Raw genomic sequence first — 15,183 nt, 5'->3', positions numbered from 1 at the left:
CACGAAAAACCAAATAAATACTTCCTAAAATGCCACCAAGCCATCATTAGTCATGTTACCGTACCTCAAGCTTGAACTTCCGATACAGTTGTTAGCATGTCCAACGGACTGTACACAGGAGTTGACATCCTCGTACAAGCCATGGAGGCCCCCCAACAACCCCACCCCATCTACTATCCGGCAAGCACATTACCCTAGCCAGCGCCAGTATCTCAAGTCCCAGCTTCGCCATATCCCTGGACAATATCGGGCCAGCTAACGCTAGCCTAAATGAGCTCTGTGGCTATGTGTTTGGCGTTTCAACTGACGTCTGTAACATTCTAAACCCCTATAGAATATACCCAAAGGCCTTCCGGAAGATGGAGGCTCTCCAGCTTAACACACATAACATTTCGGAACTGTGGGATGCCAGTCTGGACCTCGGTGAATTCAGCTCAGTGTTCTTAACGGCGGCGAATTTTCATTCATTAAGAAACTTTATCCTTTGCACAACCACTTGTGGATTTCAGATACCCGCCCAGTAGTCTTAGTATCTGCCTCTTCATTGAACGCATTTGGCGCCGTGAAACCCCTTTAGCAAAGCTACGTACATTTTAGGCGGTACAAGAGCGGGTTATTCAGCTTTATAGATAATATTTCAGGTCCACTTGAATTATTACTACTTTCAATGGGTGGCTCACATAGTACTGGTATAGAGAGGTTCGAGAAGTTAGAGCCCCGACATCGCGCTTCTCTAATCCAAATTTGCCAGTTATCAAGGAACTCACTGCCTGAGAAGCTCTTGAATCAAGCGGCTAAAAGGGCGGTACTAATTCTAGAGAATTTAGAGATCACTGAGAATGCTCCGCTCAAGATATGCTAGTAGAACCAGGTAGCAGCAGACTTCAGAAAATTGGGGAATTAGTTCGGGGTCCGCTTTCCGGCACGGAACTTGTTCTTGTATAATAAATTGGAATAGCAGGGGTAGTCTTCCTAGAAAGAGTGGAATTTAGAATTAGATAGCTCTAGTCTGAGTATTAGAAAAGACAGGTCTCCAACGGACGATGGAGGCTGGCGGTCGCTACTTCGGTTATGAGGTTTGCCTTAACATTAGATTTTAGCAAAGCCACGGAAATTTACCTTGCTCATCCCCACAGGATACTTGTTTAAAGTGACAAAATCCTAACCGAGACCTTTAAATCATTGCAGCACACCTACGTATCCGGTGGGTCAAACACCCCTTGACTTCCTCGTCATTCCGGCATTCACCTTGCCACCGCAAACCGCTTCTTCCTACCTACAACACCCTCTCACGGCGATGGCAGTTCTACCCAAAGAGGCTGTAGCCTCGCTCCTTGCCGTATGAGACCCTGCCCCGTGGCATCTAATCGCCCACATTCCGAATGAGTACTAGACGAAATCATCTAGCAAATAAAGACACCGGTGCTCCACCGCTCAACCTACGACTCTGTCATTGACGCTTCAACGAGTGTTCCAAGAAGCCCTTCGTGAAAGCGCTACAGAGGAAAGTATTCGGTATCCGAAATCCAATGCAAATTTAACACTGCAAAGATCTGCCGAACCATGGCAACACCTCGCTGCCCGACTCGAGACAATGTACTTCGACTGTAAACCCCGTCCGTTCCTCGACGGTTCTGTGATTGCGAGCCTCAAACACCCTTGTAAGAGGCTTTTTGATGCCGATATATTCTAACTAGGCCATAGGAGGGTGCGAGCAATTTCGGACGAGCTGACTTCGAGGCATGGTGTTTAATAGAACGTAACTGTTACTGTTAGTAGTGCTTTTGAGGCGTTACTATCAGCAATAGAGATTCGTTCTTACGGAGAGAGTGAATTAAAACAGCTTACAGGCAGTAATAGTTACTGCCAAGTCAATTAATCGTGAAGCTACTGTTTAGTGCAGTTACTGCAGTAACTAACGTTTCTGGAGGCTCCAGAGGGTCTCGCACTCAGAGTTTGTAGCAGGGATAGATAGGAAGTCATGAGCTATCTTGTACAGCGTTGGGTAGTGCTTACGCCTAATTTAATGCCACCAAGTGAGTGGATCTCCATAGACTATATCGCCTTCGGCTGCAACGAGGAGATCAGATTGAGCAGTATCAATGTACTGCTGCAGCTCATTGCCAGGCGTGCCTCCTGTTCCACAGCAGCCCTTGTACTACTATGCGCGAAAACGTCCTCCGCGAACGCGTTACCAAAACGCCAAGAAGCCAATTAGTATAGGCAGTTACTGCAGTAACTATAACCTCATTAACGGTACAGTAACAGAAGGCAATTCACTTTCGTTCCAACTGCCAAGAGATTGCTACTATCAGTAACAGTAGGAATAGTACTACGTTCTATTAAACACCATGCTTCGAGGTTTCCATACGCCTGTCAGGGCAATCGAACTGCTGGATCTGAATGAGGACAGAGACGTCCAAATGAAGTCCTTGGCAGATCGTGAGACATTGATCCGTGAGGATTCGACCCGACATGAAGCCGATAAGTTTGATCTCGTCGACTTTCTTACAACGCACCTCTCGAAATGCTCAGGATAGAACTTAATCATTTTAACAGCTATATCCTAAGGAATAAAGTCAATTCAGCAATTCAAAAGAAGATCTTAAAGACTAGTGGACTCTATTGGGCCCGAAGGCAGCTATACCGTTACGGGAATGAGGGCGTATTTCTAGGCTGAGATGCCTTGCTAAGAGCCTGGGCCAAGCTCAATCTCTCTCCGACCAAACCCTGGATCAAAATACTAAGATACTTGGTCTGCACGCACTTCTGTCCTATACACTTCAGGCAGTACTGCAAGGAATTCTAGGCAAGATCAATATTTTGCAGATCCGAGAAGTCTGTCAATCGAAGATTGATGATTTTCTGCTTGATGTTGAATTAGTGGGACTTGCGACGGATGTGGGACTGCTTCTAGTTACTACTTCCGATTTCGCTTCTTTCCTGTTCTCTATTTCGGGAGCGACACACTTCACTAGATATAGCTTTATCAGCCAGCCCTCAGCCTCTCATCTGGAGAGCTTAGATATGAAGAAAGACCTGAAAGCTGTTGATCCTTGCTTCTTACTTGATTACGATAGGGATATTTTTCAGTCCTTTTTCAGTCCGCAATTTACGTGTCTCAAGCTAACCCAGTGTTGAGATCTGGATTGGCACAACGTCTCCTTATGCTCCGCAGTTCCAAACTCCGGAACCCCGAGCCCGTCAAGGGTGAATAATGGGGAGTAGCCTAGGTTTAGGGGCCATTGTACGACCTTCTGTAGAATGTTGTTCAGTTAACGGACAATTCGTTGATCTGGCCAGCACAGTGGACAAAATCGAACTGAGCGGATATGGAATGGGGAAGAAATCGGTTATGCTAGTCTTGAAGGTTGACTTTGACTTCTCAAGAGGGAGGATTGGGATTCGGTTGAGAATTCTACCCAAGATGAAGGATCTTAATCGTCGCAATCATCAAGCTCCAATGTCTTTACTTAGGTTAATAACATGATGGTCTGGGCCCAAATGATAGAAAAGGTGTGAGACAGTGAGGCCGACTAAAAAAAAAAAAATTTTTTTTGAGTAAACGGAGGGGATTTTCGACAGTGGAAATGAATTCAAAACATGGACCAATGTAGGAGGTGACTAAGAGATGAAATAAAGAATGAACTTACCACAGAAATAACCTTAGCGTAAGGCAAGCCTTGTTTGAGGATTAAGGACTTGAGAGAAGAAACTAGCACTTTATACACTAGTATTTGGCAGATGTGCATGTGCATATCAATATTTGCTTTGATTTATATAATAATTATGTCGCGAAATATCGTCAACCAAGGCCATGTGGAAGTTGAATCATTCGGGGGATATCCCTTTAAATCACGGTTCATTCTTCGAACATAGATTGAGAACCCAAAATCATCGTCATCATCGCCTTCTGTGCATACCCCTCATCAACAACCGTTCGCACAAGCTACTACTCAATCGAAATTCGCTCTGCTCAAGATGTCTTCAGTGATTACCATTCCGAGCTCCCAGCACAACTCCTATTGCCTAGCTCCGGAATGAAATTCTTGACGAGATCTTCCAATGCGCTCGTCGGGAAGGTCTAGACAGCGCTTGCCTCGTATAATCGCGCCTACGTGATTGTTCAAAGCGAGCCTCACCTCGGGACTCCCAAAAGACGATGTTCGCCATGATGAGTATTGAAAGTATGATGAATTTAAGAGCGATATCGGAACGACGAGATCTGGCGGGTTACTAATAAAGTTGAACTTCGTCGCTGCGTCGTTGCCGCCGCAGTATCTAGGGAGGCTGGAGGTCGATACTTCGGGAATTCTCACTTGTACCCTAGCAGAGGCATGCTTGAGCTCGTAGCTTTGGAGCTGGGTTTGGTTGGCTTAGCGGGTTCAGTCGTCTAGAGAGGTCAATAATCCAAGACGAAGAACAACAAGCTGACTAGAACGATCTAATTACGTTCCTCTCAATTGTGTGGAAGTCCCCCAAGGACGTTGAGAAGCTTGGGTTCAAATAAAGTTGTCAGCCGCAGCGCTACAGTTCTATAGCAATAGAGGTAGACGACGCTTGCATGAATGCCTACTTAGGACAGGGTGCATGACAACTATACCTGTAAAATGGACTAACGACTATGCGTTAAAATTCACCTCCCATGTTGAGTAGATAGTTGTCCTTAGATATTATTCTGCGAGTAGTCTCCAATACCAACGTCTCCCCAAAGAGGGTGATAATGCCGACGGCTTTCGTATACTTTCATCAATACTCGTGTTTAACCTTCCTATGGACTTCCACGGGCATTCTTCGTAGGGTATTTCAAAGGAATGAGGCTACTCTATTTTTAGACAACGCCTTTAAACATTGCCCTAGGTGTCTGAAAGCTGATATTTGGACCCCGATGATCAGCACAGGTTTCCTGGCTCTTAAAGAACCTCATATTGGCGTGGAACTCAACTTCGATATAAAACCCTACAACTACGATCACTCACTTAGGAGCACCTAGTACTCTCATTGCCTTGAATTCCCACCTCTCATTCACGTCACCCTGATGACGGTAGAAGACGGACACATAGCTTTCTGAAAAACATAAGCAAAACTCGCACACCTCGTCTAGAACAGGCTTCTGATGGCCCGCATTCAACGTTCCAATCTTTATTGCATTTTTTTGGTCAAGATTGCGGATAGAATCGTTCGGGATCAAATACACCTTCCTAGCTTGGTCTCTGCTGTTGCACTGAATACATTTGTGTTCTGAAAAAGCTGGGGGACCCGGGGGCTAAATTCAAACCTAATGGCTACAGGAAATATGGGATGGACTACTGGAAACAAGGAGAATCTGCGGTATTGGAGTGGATAGGAGATGGAGGGGTGGCTTGACATTTCGCGGGCTTGATCTCTAAGCTATACTGATGATTGTTGTGCGCATGGTTTGCATCGAGCGTACCAGCATGTACCACGTAATGGGAAGGCCTAGAAGGGTTGGATAGAGCTCAATTTGTGGATCTTTTAGTCAGAGCAAGTGCGCGATGTTGCCGAGTGAGCCTCATCACGTGGGCGGTAACCAAACCTAGGGAATGACTAACCCATCCTTGAACTTTTGAGTCCCACCTTCCCCCCACCCAATTCTCTCTCACCCAGACATGGAATGCTCCGAACACTCACCTTCATAGCCCGAGCAGCCATGGCGTCCCCCAAACACGTCCCCATCCCTAAAAATGGCGTCGATTACCGCGGTAAAGTTGTACTTGCGCCGATGGTGCGGTCCGGGGAACTTCCTTCACGATTACTTGCATTGAAATATGGCGCCGATCTGGTATGGGGTATGTCTGTTCTGGCTTTTTGTGTGCGCGTGTGCGTAGGAGTTGAGTAGATTGCTAAACTGCTAGTTCTATAGGTCCGGAAACGGTTGACCGAGCGATAATAGGCACAAGGCGCCGCCTGAATCCACATACGAACACAATTGAATTTTCTCGTCTGCCTACATCCAAGATAAAGAATCCAACGCTTGATCCTTCTAATCGTGAAAGCGTGATCTACCGAATACATCCCGAGCTCGAGCGAGGAAGGCTGATATACCAAGTCGGCACCGCAAATCCCGATCTTGCAGTCCAAGCCGCGAGGATAGTCGCACCGGATGTCGCAGGTATCGATGTGAATGCAGGATGTCCAAAGCCTTTTTCGACCGCTGGAGGAATGGGCGCAGCGCTGTTGAAGACACCAGACCTCCTCTGCAGTATCTTGGAGAAATTAGTCGAAGAAGTGGGGAAAGAGTTTGAGATAGGAATCAGCGTCAAAATCCGGCTGCTAGAAACCGCCTCAGAAACGGAAGCCCTAGTCAGACAATTAGTAGCAACAGGTATAACCGGCCTAACCATCCACTGCAGAACCACTCCTATGCGACCTCGCGAGCGCGCCATCCGCGACCAACTCAAACTGGTCGGCTCTATATGTCGCGAAGCCGGCGTTGCATGCCTGATGAACGGCGACATAACCTCGCGCTCCGAAGCCCTCAACCTCATCCGCGAATACAACGTTGACGGCGCCATGATCGCCACCGAGGCTGAGAAAAATCCCAGTTGCTTCCGCCCTGACGCAGAAGGCGGCCCGCATGAATGGAAATCTGCGTGGAAGAACGTCGTCGCTGAGTACATAAGGTTTGCTCTACAAGTCGAGAATCGGTGGGGGAATACAAAGTACCTTCTTGGCCAGATGATTCCGGGGAAAGATAAATGCTATGTGGAGATGAATCAATCTAAGTGCTACCAGGACGTGATTAAAGCGCTAGGTTTTGAGGATGCGGAGGGGGTTTTGGAGAAGGCGAAGGCGGTCGATCGGCGTTTGGGACTGCCACCCCAGGAATCGAGAGCAACGAAACGAGCGCGAGTGAGGGAGCACACGAAGAGCGATGCGCCAGTTGAAAGTCTGAAGAGTAATCAAAAGCCCGAAGAAGAACCGGAAACAAAACGGATCAAGGCCGTTGAGGCGCCGATGGAAATCCCGATTCCTCCTCAAGAGATGGTTGCACCAGCGGTGCTCTCTGTGTAATGTCTTTCTACTATGGATATGGGAGGGAACTGATATTGCCGGTTTGGGGGACTCTGGGGTTATGCATAGCATAGGTTGAATAAGATGGCGTTTGTAGCATTTATAAAAGCGAATGAGTATGTATAGAATTTTCTTTCAGGAAGGCTCACATGGGAAGGGGGTTCATGACATTGGTTACGGAGGCCAAGGCCACTCACGTAGCAATTTACATACGTGTTTTCATACACAAGTTATGCATATAACACTATTATATGTCCCACTTTGTATGTTCTAATTGAAGTCAATGTTAACGCCATCCCATGCTCCCCATTAAAATGCCAAAATCTGACTCAAACTCCCAAGCTATGCCGAGAGAGAAGTACCGTCTTTTATACAGATGCCACAAATGCATAATAATCACATGACTCTCAAAGCTCGTCTCTACCCGGGAACCTAATCTCCCAGCTCCTGGGTCTGACAGGGAGGCCGAGCCAGTAGTCCCACAATCTGCTTCCTTCAATTATGATGATCTTCATCCTATTAAACACCTATCGTTAGCCTCGCGTCTACATTGGAAAGAGGAACACCATAAAAAAGAACTTACATCTTTCCAGGAATCCTCACCCAACTCTTCAACACCCACAGAAACGCCTTCGTCACCAACTCCAACTCTGCCCAAAATTCATCCATAACCGTCATATTTTCTGCATACCATCTGCGCGGGAAGTCCGGCATTCCATCATCATCAAATTTCTCATCTACCTTATCCTCGAGTATCGATTTCGTTTTTAGGACCTCTTCGGAAGATTGCAGTGTCGGAATTCCCGGCTTGGCAATACCATCCCGTTCATCGATCATACTGCGAAACTCCTTGATCGCAGAGAGCGAGTGCGATAGACGATCCATGGTATTAAGCAAAGCCACGAGCTCGGTGCGACGGAGGGGTGGATCTTTGCTGGAATCATGCTCGTCGAATTCGAAGAGGACTTTGAGGGCGGTGCCGTAGCCGTTTGTTTGGAGTTTGCCCCAGAGGCGGCATTTGTCGCAGCCGACACAGTCCATGACGCGCGAGACGTTGCGGAAGCGGTTGCGGAAGTCTTCCTTGAGGGAGATGGTGTCCGGGTCTTGGAACATGATGGTCTCGTCGAAGATTTCGGGACCGGAGGGAATGGCAGAGGCGAGACGGAGGACCATGGCTTTTGTGCGGGTGTCTTGGGCGGGGTCTTCAGAGCAGAAGGAGTAGTCTTGTACGTGTTGCTTTATCTTCCCGACTGCGCGCATGACGAGTGCGTAGTTGAAGTAAATATTGGAGATCCGATCGGGGAATTTGTGGAGGCGGTTTTCATAGCAGCCCAAATTTGGGGACCATTGTCCTGTTGTCTGGTTCAAGTACTCCCAGCACAGATGCGTGGAGATAGAAGCATGCATACCGGATACCACGCGATAAAAAACACGCTTCTCAAGACATGTGTCATCGAATTCGACGGGGTCGAGACGGGCCGTGGCCGTTCCTTGTGCAATAGCTGACTTGACATTCTGCTGGAGACCTTGCTCTTTCATGACGTTTCGCAGCTGGTTGGCGGCATGCATCTGCTGCTGGTTTTCGAAGCCGCCGAAGGGAGAGGATTGGGAGGTGCTTTGTCCGTTCTTGGGGGGCTTGCTGAAGCAGTTTTCACGGTAGATGGCTTCCCAGACCTGCTGGGAACCGACGCCGGCATAGCCCGTGAATCGCTCCGGGTTGTCGACGAGAGAAACGTAGTCCCCCTTCGCAGTTGCACCCTCGTCGTCGGGAACACAATAGTCCCGGTCGTCGCACTCGTCATCGTATTCCACGACACAGCTCTCGCCCACATTTTCACCCAGGCCGCCTTGGAGCGGCTTTTCTCTCCTCTCCTGTTGTTGTTTCTTCCCCGGATGCTGTGCTGTCGGGCCTTCAAGCTTCCCCAACTCTTTCGCACGCCAAACCAGCGGGATATCTTCTTCATTGTCCAGGGTATTCACCGCGCAAGCCACATTCCCACACATACCATTTTCATCACTCCAGAACGGGCATTTTTTGCTGTACAAGCTCAAACGATAATGCGAAAAGAAGTCTGTGTCCTGTGTGATCGAGTGGAGGTAGGGATGGATCGCTTCGTTCAACTGCTCGAGGGTGTTGTAGGAGGCACACGCATCCGAGACAATGGCTCCGGGCTCAAACTGTACGGTATACTTAGGACTCTGTTCGGAGGCCGCGCAGGCGGATCCATTGCTTACATCGCAGACGTTTGGGGGAGGGTTCTTCGACTTGGAGGGTGCTGCGTGGCTCGCAGCATGTGAACTCCCTAGTAGCGAGAAAACTGCTAGGTAGAACACTTGCGCCGCTGACCGCATTGCGAAACCTATGGGTGTTGGTCCTGGTCAGTCGAGGTCTTCAAAGTCCAGTCCGGTGTCCAAAGGATCCTGGGGTGTGGGGAATCCTGCCACTTACAGTCTACCGTGCCTTCGCCCTATATAAAGCTTCTCGGAAGCCGGCTATTGACCTGGGGTCAAAGAGGCCAGATTGTGTGTTGAAACGCTCCAGTAACAAAGGTTGTATGTGTGGCGTCAGACGACCCTATCCAGAAACTAATCTAAAGCGCCCACTGAGTAAATGAAAGACAAGCAAGGCAATTCTAAATGCCGAGACGGAAGGTGAGGGGCAAGACAGAGGGTCGAATATATTAGCAGGGCCGGCCGGAGTTTAAATTCGGAATTGTAATCACGCTTCCATCAGACGATCGTGTTGGTTGAAATCTGGCATCAAAGTAAGTTGTGGCGGTGAAACCTCGACCGAAATTGGTGCGGTTGCTGCGGTGGTTGTGGCGCACGGGCATGCCGTGACTCGCCGGTCTGGGCCAGGATGAAGCATAGGGCTGATGCATTTGCTTTTGCTGTTAAAAATCACCTCACTTATTCACTGCAAGGAGACGGATCTATCTTCATTTCTTTCCCGAATTCTTGCAGTCCCGAATCCTAGCATATGCAATGGCAGAAACTAAACCACAAAACTGGTGGGACGCCTTCCCTGCCCCCCATCAAACCGCGCTCCTCATACCACGCGAGCTCGTCCTCGAATCACTCGCATCCCCTTCACTACTTGTCATCGACGTGCGGCGGACAGATTACGAAGGTGGTGCAATCAAAGGAAGTCTAAACCTCCCAGCTCATAGCTTCTACATGAACCGGGCTGTTCTCTATGATCTCTGTAAAAGAGCGGGCGTCAAGCAGGTAGCCTTCTATTGTGGTACGTTACCGACTTCGAGCGGTGAGGATGATGTGACAGGTGGCTGGTGTAGCGTGGTGAACCTTGGAACGTGACTGTCAATGTGTCATGTTAATCATATCGTCCATCTTGCATCTCAGCTAAATCCTTGCAGGCTCATCGAATGGGAGAGGACCGCGCTGCTCGGGTTGGTTTGCTGACTACCTGGCTGAGAATGGGGAAACGGAAATGCAGTCTTTGACCCTTGCGGGTGGCATCAAGGGATGGATCAAGGCAGGAGGAGAGTACACCAAAAACGTGGAAGGCTATGAACCAGAGTATTGGACGCAGTTCGACGAGCCTGAGAAGGCGTAGAAGCATCAGCTCAAAGATATCGTCTTAATTCGCCAACGCTCCATTGAGCGGTGGCTGTATGGGTATATTGCAATGTGTAAAGTCCAATCCAATCCCCCAGGGACCAAGAAAACATGCATTGCTGTCAACTTATGTCATCACTCTTCGTCTTCGCTATCGTCAACAACTGGCCTCCGAGCCCTCTTCTGCAGCCTGACGGCCTCCTCATCTCCCTCACTCTCTGTCACAGAATCCACTACAAAAGCTGGCCTCTTCGTAGCGCGCCCACTTGCCTCCTTTTGGATCAACATATTATCATCACTATCACTACTAACAACCGCATCATCATCCGTAGGGTCGCTTGTGAATATCTTCACCAACCTCTTCTGTCTCTTCGGCTTTGCTTCGTTAACTACAGCCTGCGTCCCTTTCCCGAGGCCTCCAAAATCCAGACTCGGAAGGCTCGAGTTCGGCACATGGATGTCTTCGTTGTCAGATGCGATAAAGCTTCGGAGATCAGAGTCTAGAAGATAGGCTTGGGTATCTTCAATTGCATCATCGACTACAGTGTCGTCTGAGCCTAGGGAGACAGCTTGGGAGGCGAGACGCATTTGGGGATCTGTGGGTGGAGGAGAAGATTCCTCCCCTTCATCTGCAAAACCTGAGAGGCGGTAGGTAGGTGTCTTAGTCTTTGCCTTGACGGTAGGTTGCCGAACTGGTGAATTTGTGGCAGCAGGGGCCTTTTTAGGCGGCCGACTACGAGGAGCTGCTGTCTTGGGAGTTGTCTTTGCTTTCTGTTTCGGACCTGGCCTTGTTCTGGGTTTGGATTGTGGCTGCGATGCTGGGTCATCATCTTCCCATATCTCCGGATCTAGTCCTTCCATCAGTTCCGAGTTAGAGTGGTCAGATACAACCATGTTATTCTCCGGCGCTGATCCGAGGTTGGAGCGATGAACATTGCTTCTGAATTCACCCAGTCGCTCGTCATCCATTTCGTGCATCCGCTGCATGGTTTTGGCAAAACGCTGGGCCACGCGCCCTGGCTGCGAAAATATTCCCGTTCTCGATACCACGCGCTGCCGTGCTACATGTTTACCCAGGTTTAGGTCATCAATCATAGGGGCATTATTGTCGTCGTCATAAACTGTCTGATAACGACGTTCAAGATCCCTCAGAGCTCCGTTATCAAGTAGGACCGTCTCTAGGAGAGGGCACACCACTAGCTCCTCACTGGGATACACAGGTGTGGCCTTCTTCTTGCCACGAGGTTTGGGGGCGACCTCTTGATCCATTCGACCCGCCGTGACAAAGCTAGTGATAACACCGTCAGGCATGTGGAACTTCTTCGGTGGTCGTTTCGGTTGCCTTCCATTCCTCCTCTTAGGTTCTGGTAGAAAATCGGCTTGCGAATTCTCCAATGGTATCTCAACGACACATTTATCTACTATAGGCTGTACCTCTCGAGGAACAATCCGCCGCGAAACCGCGTCATGGAAGTTGAATTTTGAGCCGTCGGCAATTAACTCTTGCATCTTTTCGTAGGCATCCTTGGCTTTCATCGCATCGTTTTCCTCTTTGCCTTTCATTTGTAGCAAAATGATCTTGCCTTCGCGCTTTCGACCTGTTCGACCCATGCGTTGTAACATACGGATTGGTGAAGCTTTGGAATCATAACAGATAATAAGATCGACTTCACCGATATCGAGACCCTCTTCACCAATAGATGTGGCTACAAGGGTATTATATGTCCCCGATTTAAACTTTTCGATAACCTCTAGCTGATCCTTTTGGTTCATTCCATCTGAATTTTTGGCCATGGCTTGACCAACAAAAACGCGAGGGCGGATCATCGGTTGATGCCTCTTCAATATCTTCACAATTTCCTCTGCACTGTCTCGGAAGTGGGCGAAAACCATAATGCGAGTCTGCGATGGAGGAGCACCATCTGGATTTCGGCCTTCCGCGGCGTTAACAAAATGATCAAGGATGGCCTCTTGGAGATATTCGAGCTTCGGATGGCCGACAAAATTGTCGCTAATCACCCAGCTTTGCAGTCTAACCATAAGCTTCTTAAAGGAATCGCTGTCGGTTACTTCTTTCTTATATTTAGATTTACTCCCCTCATTCTCTTGCTTGAAATCTTTCAGCTTCGTGTAGAAGGGCCCAATGCCATGATACTTCAGTAACTCCATGGCCTGCGATATCTTCCCTAGAACCTGGAAGATGGTGTTCACCATGGCTTTCTGAGGCATTGGTGCATGCTTGCCAACGCTAGCAAACCATTTCTGACGCGACTGTGTGCATCCGTATGGGGTTAAATCAAGGGGGTCGCGGCTCCAGAACGCGTTCAGTCCGGCCACCTTGTTGGTCAAAGGTTGCAGGGCTTGGGAGTAGAGCGTCATGCACATCTCCATCTCTTCACTATTCACAAAAGTGTGCTTCTCTACTTTGCGTTGATGAACAAAGTTACGGATGTCGAGAGAGTTCTCCGTACGGATTTCGATTTTGGAGATTTCTAGACCATCGATGACCTTCTGCACGGATTCCACATCTGCACCCGGTGTAGCAGTCAGAGCAAGTATTCGAAAGCTAGGATTAAAGCGTCGCATCAAGCTGACCACCTCCACGTAAGCATATGAACCAGTAGCCCGGTGTGCCTCGTCGACCACTAGGAGAACGATCTTCTTGGGGTCGGCACAACCAGCTTTGAGATCGTTTAGTAGCGTTTGGGGTGTCATGAAGAACACTCTTTTGCTGGCCCATTCTTCAGCCCTTAAGCCCGGAGCAACTCCCCCAGTGAGCAGAGTAGTTTGGGAGCGCGGGATGCCGGTGATGTTGAAGCAGGCTTGGACTTGCTGGGTACAAAGAGGCTTTGTGGGCGCAACAAACACGATCTGTGCCTCTGTCGTCCAGCGGTACCAGTTCAGCATGATAGTTGCTGCAATGAATGTCTTTCCTAATCCTGTTGGCAACGCAACTAAAAGGTTATGGTAAAGCCCTCTAGCAACGATGTTAAATTGGTAGTCTCGCGTCGTTCCAAGATTGGTGGGATACACCCAGGTTTTCATTGCTTCGTGGTTCAACTTGTGATGAGTTGGGGGTTCCTCTTTTTGGGTAGTAACGAAATTGTAGCGCTTATTGGCCTGTGAAGGCGGAACTTCTTCATCAACACCGTCTCGACCGAATAGCGTCGTTTGACGTAACCCAGTCTGTGGTGCAGCTAGCCTGGTACGCCTTTCCGATACGAGGACGACCTCGTCTTGTTTCTGAGGAGAGGACGAAGACGATGCGAAGGCGTCAGACGGAAGGTCTGCAAGCTCTTGAGCTATGTCGTAGGTCTCTGTTGTCCCATCTCCTGTCAAAAGCCTCGGCGACTGTTCGGCCGCTTTACCTTGCGTGTCTAACTCTAGACTGGATGCAGGTGATTGAGTCACAAGTCTTGACAGTATAGGCTGTGGTCCGGGCAAAGCCATTGTCTTCATGGCATCAAGCCTTGTCTGTTTGGGACTCTGGGGTCCAGAGGACCGGTGCCCCCCAGTGATCATCGAAGGCTTCTGCCAAATCGCGCCCCTCGGTTTCCACGGTGGTGAATTTTCCCTCAGTGGTTGCGTAGCATACATATCAGTCAGATCAACGATGGTTGTTGGGGTATGGATTCGATCCTTCTTCTTGTTACCCCATCGCTTCTGGGGTGACTCGTCTTCCTGCTCGTCCTCGTCATTCTCTTTTCCCTTGGACTTAGGTTGTTTCTTTCTCCCATCTGAGCTAAGTGAGGTCGCAACAGTCGAGAGCACTCCAGCGTCAAGATCTGTTGATGATTGGGTCCTATGATTTCTTCTTCGCGATATGAAACCTGTGGCGGAGGGACCTGGGTCAAAGGGATCCTCAAAGTCATCTGAGCTCGCAATAACGCATAGCTTCTTCGCATGATGGGTTTTACGTGAAGCGACTGGGTCAGTAAGAGTTGAATTTTCTGCTTGACACCTGCCCTGGTGGTTGGGTTGTATTCTCTCCGAAGTGCGGGTGGCAAACTCTGCAGATTCATCCTCATCCGCCTCATCCTCCTCATCCTCCTCAATGAAAGGTCCCGGACGGCGGTTTGGAAGATATTTTCTTGGCGGAACGGACTTCATAGTCCTTTCATCTTGTTGATCGATGCGCCGTCGCTTGGACGGCCGTGGTGAAGGATGGAATGCTAGTGTGTTTTCTTTCTCAAACTGGGTCGCTGCGTCGAGAAACGCAGAATCGTCGAATTCTCCAAATTCGTCGCTGTCCGCCATCCTTCTCACCAGTGGTGAGACGGCGACTGGTTGTTGATGATTAGGCGCGGAAATAAATTGCTGTGTATATCGCTCGACGCGTGACTCCGATCCGTGTTTAGCGTGTCGGACGCAGATTGACGGGGAAGGTGCAGCCCGCGCTCTTTCCGCGAATGCGAGGCAAGGTTCATCCGATGTGCATGAAAATGACGCCAGGCAGGCCTAGGCCAAACAGGCTAGGCTATCAGGGGCTAGGCCATTGCCATGATTAGCGAACCCGATTATTCGATGGCGCCCCCCCCTGATGTGCAGCTAATAAATAAACTAACCCTT

The 15,183-nt window shown here is 49.1% G+C and overlaps 4 protein-coding genes across 4 annotated transcripts; 2 read left to right on the top strand and 2 right to left on the bottom strand.

Moving 5' to 3' along the window:
- Positions 1–5,614: 5,614 nt before the first annotated feature.
- BDR25DRAFT_305246 (FMN-linked oxidoreductase) lies at positions 5,615–7,264 on the top strand. The gene is made up of 2 exons (XM_033690370.1): positions 5,615–5,810; positions 5,885–7,264. Exons 1-2 carry the CDS (start codon positions 5,672–5,674, stop codon positions 7,033–7,035), a joined length of 1,290 nt encoding a protein of 429 aa, XP_033545112.1. The 5' UTR covers positions 5,615–5,671; the 3' UTR covers positions 7,036–7,264.
- An 8-nt stretch (positions 7,265–7,272) lies between these two features.
- BDR25DRAFT_305245 (endoplasmic oxidoreductin) lies at positions 7,273–9,771 on the bottom strand. The gene is made up of 4 exons (XM_033690369.1): positions 9,485–9,771; positions 9,271–9,395; positions 7,619–9,213; positions 7,273–7,551 (listed from the first exon to the last, which is right to left on the bottom strand). Exons 2-4 carry the CDS (start codon positions 9,385–9,387, stop codon positions 7,443–7,445), a joined length of 1,821 nt encoding a protein of 606 aa, XP_033545111.1. The 5' UTR covers positions 9,388–9,395; positions 9,485–9,771; the 3' UTR covers positions 7,273–7,442.
- Positions 9,772–9,942: 171 nt separating this feature from the next.
- On the top strand, positions 9,943–10,710 carry BDR25DRAFT_305244 (Rhodanese-like protein). Its single transcript, XM_033690368.1, has 2 exons — positions 9,943–10,279; positions 10,413–10,710. Exons 1-2 carry the CDS (start codon positions 10,021–10,023, stop codon positions 10,610–10,612), a joined length of 459 nt encoding a protein of 152 aa, XP_033545110.1. The 5' UTR covers positions 9,943–10,020; the 3' UTR covers positions 10,613–10,710.
- On the bottom strand, positions 10,552–14,871 carry BDR25DRAFT_373962 (P-loop containing nucleoside triphosphate hydrolase protein; the record flags this gene model as incomplete). Its single annotated transcript, XM_033697301.1, has 3 exons — positions 10,552–13,929; positions 14,026–14,356; positions 14,624–14,871. The coding sequence occupies 3 exons, from the start codon at positions 14,869–14,871 to the stop codon at positions 10,750–10,752; spliced, it is 3,759 nt and encodes a 1,252-aa protein (XP_033545109.1). The 3' UTR covers positions 10,552–10,749.
- Between the last annotated feature and the right edge of the window lie 312 nt (positions 14,872–15,183).

Source organism: Lindgomyces ingoldianus, assembly GCF_010093535.1.
Source record: "Lindgomyces ingoldianus strain ATCC 200398 unplaced genomic scaffold BDR25scaffold_26, whole genome shotgun sequence".
Taxonomy (NCBI): domain Eukaryota; kingdom Fungi; phylum Ascomycota; class Dothideomycetes; order Pleosporales; family Lindgomycetaceae; genus Lindgomyces; species Lindgomyces ingoldianus.
The sequence above is the reverse complement of the archived record's forward strand: the minus strand, read 5'-3'. Positions and strand labels throughout refer to the sequence as shown.

Excerpts from the sequence above, each read along its gene's own strand:
- BDR25DRAFT_305246 (XM_033690370.1), top strand. The coding sequence starts at position 5,672 with ATGGCGTCCCCCAAACACGTCCCCATCCCTAAAAATGGCGTCGATTAC. Across the intron at positions 5,811-5,884 it reads TGGCGCCGATCTGGTATGGG|GTCCGGAAACGGTTGACCGA; the intron begins GTATGTCTGTTC and ends CTAGTTCTATAG.
- BDR25DRAFT_305245 (XM_033690369.1), bottom strand. The coding sequence starts at position 9,387 with ATGCGGTCAGCGGCGCAAGTGTTCTACCTAGCAGTTTTCTCGCTACTA. Across the intron at positions 9,214-9,270 it reads CTCCCCCAAACGTCTGCGAT|TTTGAGCCCGGAGCCATTGT; the intron begins GTAAGCAATGGA and ends TATACCGTACAG. Across the intron at positions 7,552-7,618 it reads GTGAGGATTCCTGGAAAGAT|GATGAAGATCATCATAATTG; the intron begins GTAAGTTCTTTT and ends GGTGTTTAATAG.
- BDR25DRAFT_305244 (XM_033690368.1), top strand. The coding sequence starts at position 10,021 with ATGGCAGAAACTAAACCACAAAACTGGTGGGACGCCTTCCCTGCCCCC. Across the intron at positions 10,280-10,412 it reads GCAGGTAGCCTTCTATTGTG|GCTCATCGAATGGGAGAGGA; the intron begins GTACGTTACCGA and ends AAATCCTTGCAG.